Genomic DNA, 7,500 nt, shown 5'->3' on the forward strand with positions numbered 1-7,500 from the left:
TGTGTAATTTCTTTTGATATAATGATAATAAATAACAACGTCCTCGTGGATGGTTTTGATAGCATTAGTAAAGACCATATAGTCTGTAAACATTTTCTATTTGTTTTGTTCAGCATTTGCATTCCTATCGTTTTTCTTTGGCCTTTCCTAAAATTGCCAACTATGTGAACTATTTGAATTATGCCCAAGGCCAGACATTTTGGCTCAAGATCCTTAGAGACTAGTGTCCTCTTCCTGTTGTGTGCCATAAATCAATAAAAACAAATTACCCTCCAAATCTGGTCACACACTCTGTAATGCGGTTACTGTAAAAGAATCAGGTAGCGACGGCGGCGGTAACACAATTAAGATTGTTGGGGCGCTCCGGTGGCGTAGTGGATAGAGCGCGTACCATATTGGCTCAGGCCTTGTTGCAGTGGTCGCGGGTTCAAATCTGACTTGTGGACCTTTACTGCATGTCATCCTCTCTCTCTCTCTCTCTCTCTCTCTCTCTCTCTCTCTCTCTCTCTCTCTCTCTCTCTCTGTCTCCCCATTTCAACTCTGTCCAATCTAATAAAGCTTGAAAATGCCAAAAAAAAAATCTTAATCTTTGTTATCATCACTTTTCCAGGCCAAACATTCGGGAGAGCCAGAGAAGATAATCCACAACCAGAATGTGAACATCCCCCCAGCCACCCACCTGATCGCGGAGCTGCAACCCCACAGCCTCTACTCTGTCCGGGTGGCATGTCACAGCAGCCAGGGCCCCTCGGCCTGGTCCCCATGGGTGGAGCTACGCACCAAAGAAGGAGGTGAGTGAGTTAGGAGATGTGTTTGTTTTCATCACGGCTGTCTTGTGTGTGTGTGTGTGGGGGTGGGGCGGGGGTGGGGGGAGTGTGAGTGTATGTGTGTGTGTGTGTGTGGGTGGGTGGTTGGGTAGGAGTGTGTGCGTGTGCGTGTGTGTGTGCGGATCCCACTCCCCTGCAGTGAGCCAAGGACAAGGTTGTGTTCCAGCTTCTGATTGAGCTCCAGGTCTCCTCCCACTCCTATCATCCCTATCACTCCCACACACAGCTAGCAGGCACAAGGATCACTTTATTGAAATGTGAAAGAATAGCTTATTTTGCACATTAGGTCACAAATACCCAGTGTGTACCATTATAATATCCTGCGAAGTATACAAGGCCTTGCAGAGTATGATTTACCAGATAGCAAGTCCTAGTCAAGTCTCAAGGCAAGGCATAGGCAAATTGCAACTCTTTCAGCTGACACTTAGAATGCAACAACATTTGAACGCTTACTTTTCAAAGCTGTGTTGGTGTTTTTTATGTAGTTACCTCATCTCGATGCATTCTGAGGAATCTCTTTCACCCGCTTCCAAAACAAATACACACGCCGCACGCACACGCTATGACAAAACACTACCGTTGGTGTCCAAAGGGGCGCTAGACTCAACAAAAACTGAAAGTCCCATAGTCCCTTTAACTTTGAAAGATTATGGCATTGCTACAGGACCTTCCTGTTGCCTTCTTATCAAAGTCTCCATACCTCTATAACTCTGTCTATTTTATTTTTTCGCTCATGCGGTGGTCAAAGGCCGTGAGTGAGAGCGTGGCGGAATTTTAATCTTGTTCTGCAGCTGTGTACTAATGACCCCGTGTGCCTCGGGCTGTCTGACTGAAGTTTGGATGGGCTCCAAAAAGTCACCTAGTGTGTCCTCTCTGGGGTACAGAAGACACATTCATGTTAACTGTTTGACAACGGATGAAATGCCCAAAGGGACACGCTTAAGTATCAGGGATGTTTTATGGTTCTTCTTCAAAAGCATTTTTTTTTTTTTGCCTCAAGGTACTTTTTTTTAGAGCTTATTTTGATGTGTGTGTGTGTGTGTGTGTGTGTGTGTGTGTGTGTGTGTGTGTGTGTGTGTGTGAAGCATATTGGGAACATGCTGTATGATAACACAGAGTCAGAGAATCAAGTTACGGTGGTGGTCCACAGTTTAGTCATCATGTTCCTTCCTGTGCCCCTTAAATGTAGTCTGTGTTTATGAAGTATACCAGACATGAGTCCTTGCACCTCCGCCAATCCACGTTTCAAATGTAAACTCTCGAGGCTGAATGGTACTGAAGGGACAGAGTAGGTGGAGAGAGAGAGAGAGAGAGGGAGAGAAAGAGAGAGAGAGAGAGAGAGAGAAAGAGAGGGAGAAAAAGAGAGAGAGAGCGTGATAGAGAGAGAGATGGTGGAAGAGAGAGAGAGAAAGAGAGAGAGAGAGGGTGGAAGAGAGAGAGAGGTAGAGAGAGAGCAAGAGAGGGAAGGAGGTCGGACGTTAAATTCTTCTGAAAGGCTTCAGTTAGGATCGCTAACTGTAACGCTGGGCCGCTGCGTGTTTGAGTTTTTGAAAAACTGAGGTGGGATTTTCCATGCCAGCTCATGCTCTCTCTCTCTCTCTCTCTCCCCCTGGCCTGGATGAATGGCAATGGAAACGTTAGCGTATACACTAAGAACTGAGATATGCCACAGGGCGGCAGGGATGATGATGGGGGCTTTCCATAATGGAAGCTGCTTGTAATCTCAAAGACACTTAACTCACTTCTCAACACAGCACTTCTCACTAAACAGAGAAAAGGGAGAAGTAGAACTCCTTGAAACACCACAGTTATGGAGAAGGACTAAAAGTGGTTTTGAGTTACATCGGCTTACAGCTTTCACTTCTTTATTATGGCAAAAAGTTATGATCCATTTTTTCTGTTTTGATTCAAGGGAAAAGGTCTCTCAGTTTTGAGACAATATTGTTTTCTTCCGACTCTGTCCACTCTCTCTCTGCCCTTGTTCTAATGAGTCAGAGGATTGAAAAACAAGATTCAGCTGGTGTGTGTGTGTGTGTGGTGTTAGACGGGTCAAAGGGAGGGACAGAAAAGCGGGGAGAGGTGGATTGCTCATAACTCATAAGCCATATTTTCCACATCTCTCCCTTTGTTTTTCAGTGCTGGAGACTGGGACAAAAACTCCCATAAGGCTCTATTGTAGTTAGATGGATGGATGGATGGATGGACGGGATGGATGGATGGATGGATGGACGGACGGACGGACGGACGGATGGATGGATGGACGGATGGATGGATGGATGGATGGATGGATGGATGGATGGATGGATGGATGGATGGATGGGTGGGTGGGTGGATGGATGGATGGATGGATGGATGGATGGATGGATGGATGGATAGATAGATAGATAGATAGATAGATAGATAGATAGATAGATAGATAGATAGATAGATAGATAGATAGATAGATAGATAGATAGATAGATAGATAGATAGATAGATAGATAGATAGATAGATAGATAGATAGATAGATAGATAGAGACAGACAGACAGACAGACAGACAGACACTTTATTGCTGTCTCTTTCTTAATTTAAAGGTGGAATCTGCAATTTTGGAGGATGTTATTTTGTCAAATTCAGTCAATATCTCTTCCTAATCCGTTACCAGTACCGTGTGCACTGGAAATAAATCTTTTGTTAATACACATCCTAGGCTCTGTAAATGGCCATGTTGCTAGCTACGGTGGACCCATCTGTTGACATACCAGTTTACAGACCCCAGGAGGCTGTGCATTAACACCCATATCTTCACTGATTTGCACAAAAAAGTGATTTTGGACGACAAGCCTTCTCCAGAATGGCTGACTCCACCTTTTAAGTTTTTCACATATCCATTCCAGCTCTTCACTTTCCCATGTCCCTCCTCGGTTTCCTTCCAAGCAACGGGCATAACTTTGTCTCGTTATGTTGCCATAGTTTTTTCCCCTACCTCAAATCCTACAAACCACCAGTGGAGGAATGTATTTCCTGCATCAAACAAGCTGAAAAGCCCTGTGTTTCAATCCCCATACTTCCCTACTATTTAGTACGCCAGAAAAAGCTGTAGGATGTCCCAAAACATGCATGTCAATTGTAGTATGCTGAAAATACATAGTTGCCCCCACTAACTCCAATCGCATTTTGGAGTATTCGTCTTTATTCTTGACATTTCTCGACATAATGAAAAACAAATCTTCCTTATCTGATTGTTTTTTCTCTCCTGTGGCCCTAAAACTCTTCTGTACTTTAGTATGTAGTGTTGTAAAAAGAAAGTATGTGATTTGGAACGTAGGGCAAGTTTTTTTTTTTCAATGCAGTCTTTCAACTTCACTTATTTATTTCTCCTTTGCCCCCCTTTTTTCTTGACCTCAGATGACCTGTGATTTCTCTTTCCCGAGCAACACACAGCTATGGGCACTGTGTGGGAACAAGCCCGACTCGGGTTAATGGTGGGAGCCTGTAAGGAATGGGATGGAAGAGCTAGGGAAACGAGGGAAGAGAGAGGGCGCTTTGAGAAAACACACATTTAGCTATTTTCCCAAAGCTAACGACCATCCCCGGAGGCTGAGGGAACATGGGGGGGGGAGGGGGTGGGGGGGGACTGGGAGAGGAAGCGACCCATGTCACCCTCCTAATCCTAAAACTGCACTGAGATTATATGTTACACATCCAGACCATAATAAACCCATTTTATGCCAACACTTAGCCAATGCAGGTGAACAGGCTAACATTTTGAACTTATAGATATCATCATGAAACTTTGCCAGTTCATTACTTTTATTGATAAAAATATATTTTAGGAAATGTTTGAAAAAATATGCAAATTTGGCACTATCTAACTAATGATGATTACATGTGCAGACAGTTACCAACATGTGAGGAAATTCTTCTGTAATAACCTAAGTATGATTATGGGAAGTTTAGTCGATGTCAGTGCTTTAGAAGTGATACTTGGTTCAAAGTATTGAACAGAATCTAATGTGGAGATAATGGCCGTTAAAGATGGTTTTATATGAGAAATATACAGACTCAAATTGACAAGGTATAGTAAGGTTTAGTTTTGGACGTTTTATTTTTTCTAGTATCAAAGACATGTTATGTTAGCCAAATACCAAAATCTCTTAAAAAAATACTTAAAAAATATATATTTTACCTGCTGTGTCTCACTCACGTGTCACATTCAAATCCTGTGTAATACTACTGCCTTCAAAAGTGCAACTACAGGCATTATTAAAGGAATGAGACGAGAGCTTGTTCCGCAATAAAAAATGGAAACAAATTGTCCTTAGAAGTCGACATTTGTGATGACACGGACATTTGTTCTGTGACTGATCTGGGAAAGTTGTTTCCTGTGTGGTGCTGAGTTTGTCTTTATTTATGGAGAACAGACTGCAGATCCCAGGCCTGTGAATGACTCAGTCTTTGGCTTAGGGATGACCCTTTTCCATCCACGTATTGTGACCCACGCAGAGCCTAACTCACACTGACTATCCCTGCGTTCCAAATCACATACTTTTTATTTTTCTTGTTTTAGGGCCACAGGAGAGAAAAAAAATCAGATTGTGAAGTTTTTTTTTCATTATGTCAAGAATAAAGACGAATACTCCAAAATGCTATTGTAGTTAGTGGGGCATTTATGTATTTTCAGCATACTACAATTGACGTGCATGTATTGGGACATCCTAAATCTTTTTCTGGCATACTAAACAGTAGGGAAGTATGGGGATCGGAACGCAGGGTTAGTTTAAATGCTCTCAGAGCGTGGTTACCCGACACTGCTTTTACAATAAAGCGCATTCAACAGGATGTGAAACAGTAGTCTGCCATGGATCCAGATGTTAACCTCTCTGCTGTTGTGAACTAATTGTGGCTCCGATGTGTTTGTTTCTCAGCGTCTTGCCAAGTTTAGACCGCTTTAATGTTGAAGACAAAGGATAAACTTCAGGCATTTTTTTCTCTGTAGTTTCTGTATACAAAAAAAAATGCAACATAAATTTTGTTTGAAACTAAAATCATAAACTTAATCAAGTTAGGGCTTTAATTTAGAATGTTATGAGTTGTAGTAAATTTTAGGGTTGGGTTTTATTTGAAAACTGTTGGACTAAAACAATACTTTGCCTGCTAGAAATACAACCGTGTTGCTCAATAATTTGACGTCTATCTAGTCTAAAATGGTATTTTTTAAAGGTTAGAGCCATAGCTTGAACTTTGAACATGTTTCTTAATGACGCCCATGTTTCTAAATCAGGGAATACTCACTCCTTCTGCATAAAAATGGCACTCTTCTTTTTGGCACTCTTGCAAGTTTTTTCTTTTAAATGAAACTTTTTTTCCCCCTCCTCCTCCAACGCAATTTTTTTACATCAACAATTAAGATCTCTGTTCTCATAGATCCATGACAGAAAAGAAAGAGAGCGAAAGAGAGAGAGAGAGAGAGAGAGAGAGAGAGGGCATTGCCATGGAGAGGGCGGCTAGGGAGAAGAAAAACTTGGCAAGACATGGATGGAATCATGTTGGAAAGAGACAGAGGAGAAGAGGGATGGTGAGCGAGAGAAAGGCAGTGTGTATGTGACAAAGAGGTGGAGAGAGAGATAGAGAGGGAGAGAGAGAGAGAGAATGACAGAGAGAGAGAGAGAGAAAATGATGGATCATAGGTGGAGACGAACTTAAACTTGGAGCTTGTTTTTGTTGCTGCTGGCAGGCAGAGCAGCGAGAGCAGAGCGCATGTGGAAACAATCAGCCGCCAAACGCTTCCTGATAACATCATCCATATAGGCTGGGCCGTGTGTGTGTGTGTGTGTGTGTGTGTGTGTGTGTAGTAGTAGTAGTGTGGGCGTATGTGGGTGTCCAGCCAGTTTGTGTGACTGTGGGGAGATTGATTGAGAGAGAGAGAGAGAGAGAGAGAGAGAGAGAGAGCAAAAGACAAAAAGAGCCCTAACTCTAACGGCAACAAAGGGAAATATGCACCACTGGCGTCTCTCCTTTGCAAAAAAGGTTCTTGGATTTCTATGCTATACAGAGCATCAATCACACACACACACACACACACACACACACACACACACACACACACACACACACAAATACCTTACACTATTTCTAGCATGCTATTCAGTAAGTTTTTCTCTCCACTGGGCATTTCTCCTGCCAAAGGCCTTTTCTCACTCCCAAAGAGAACCAGAAAAGAAAAAATTCCGGCGATGTGAGTCAAGCAGAAATAGGGACAGACAGACAGACAGACAGACAGACAGACAGACAGACAGAAAGGGGTGGACGGAAGGAGACACAAGCCCCAGCATGCGTCCATCTGAGCCCGTCCGACCGTGCTAAGTCACAGAGCGCTTACTGCCCTCTGAACCAGGCTTAATCGCCCCTGTCTGTCTGTAGTGCCCTTAGCTAGCCCTTTTCCTCTGTCCTAATAAAGCAGAATTCTCCACATTCTCTGACAGATTCTCCTTCCAGCTGTTATAGTTATCCCCACCCTGGAGGACTGTAGGCTGTCAAAACAACACACGCCTGGTTAACCCCCCTACCCCCCCAGCCCGCTTGCTTAAATCGGACACTGAACCGCAGACTCCTCAGTCGTGTAACAAAAAAAAACCTTTGATGCTTAAATCGCCACACCCTGAGCTACATGCTTACCTAACCCCACAACA

General features: G+C 43.2%; 1 protein-coding gene across 1 annotated transcript in view; it reads left to right on the top strand.

The window, feature by feature from the left end:
- axl (AXL receptor tyrosine kinase) overlaps positions 1 to 7,500 on the top strand; it is a 41,783-nt gene that overhangs the window by 16,986 nt on the left and 17,297 nt on the right. Inside the window, exon 7 of the mRNA XM_080025098.1 lies at positions 611 to 791. Within this exon, the coding sequence (XP_079881224.1) occupies positions 611 to 791 (181 nt within the window). The remainder of the gene's footprint in view (positions 1 to 610; positions 792 to 7,500) is intronic.

This window comes from Ammodytes marinus, assembly GCF_949987685.1.
Source record: "Ammodytes marinus genome assembly, chromosome: 3".
Taxonomy (NCBI): Eukaryota; Metazoa; Chordata; class Actinopteri; order Uranoscopiformes; family Ammodytidae; genus Ammodytes; species Ammodytes marinus.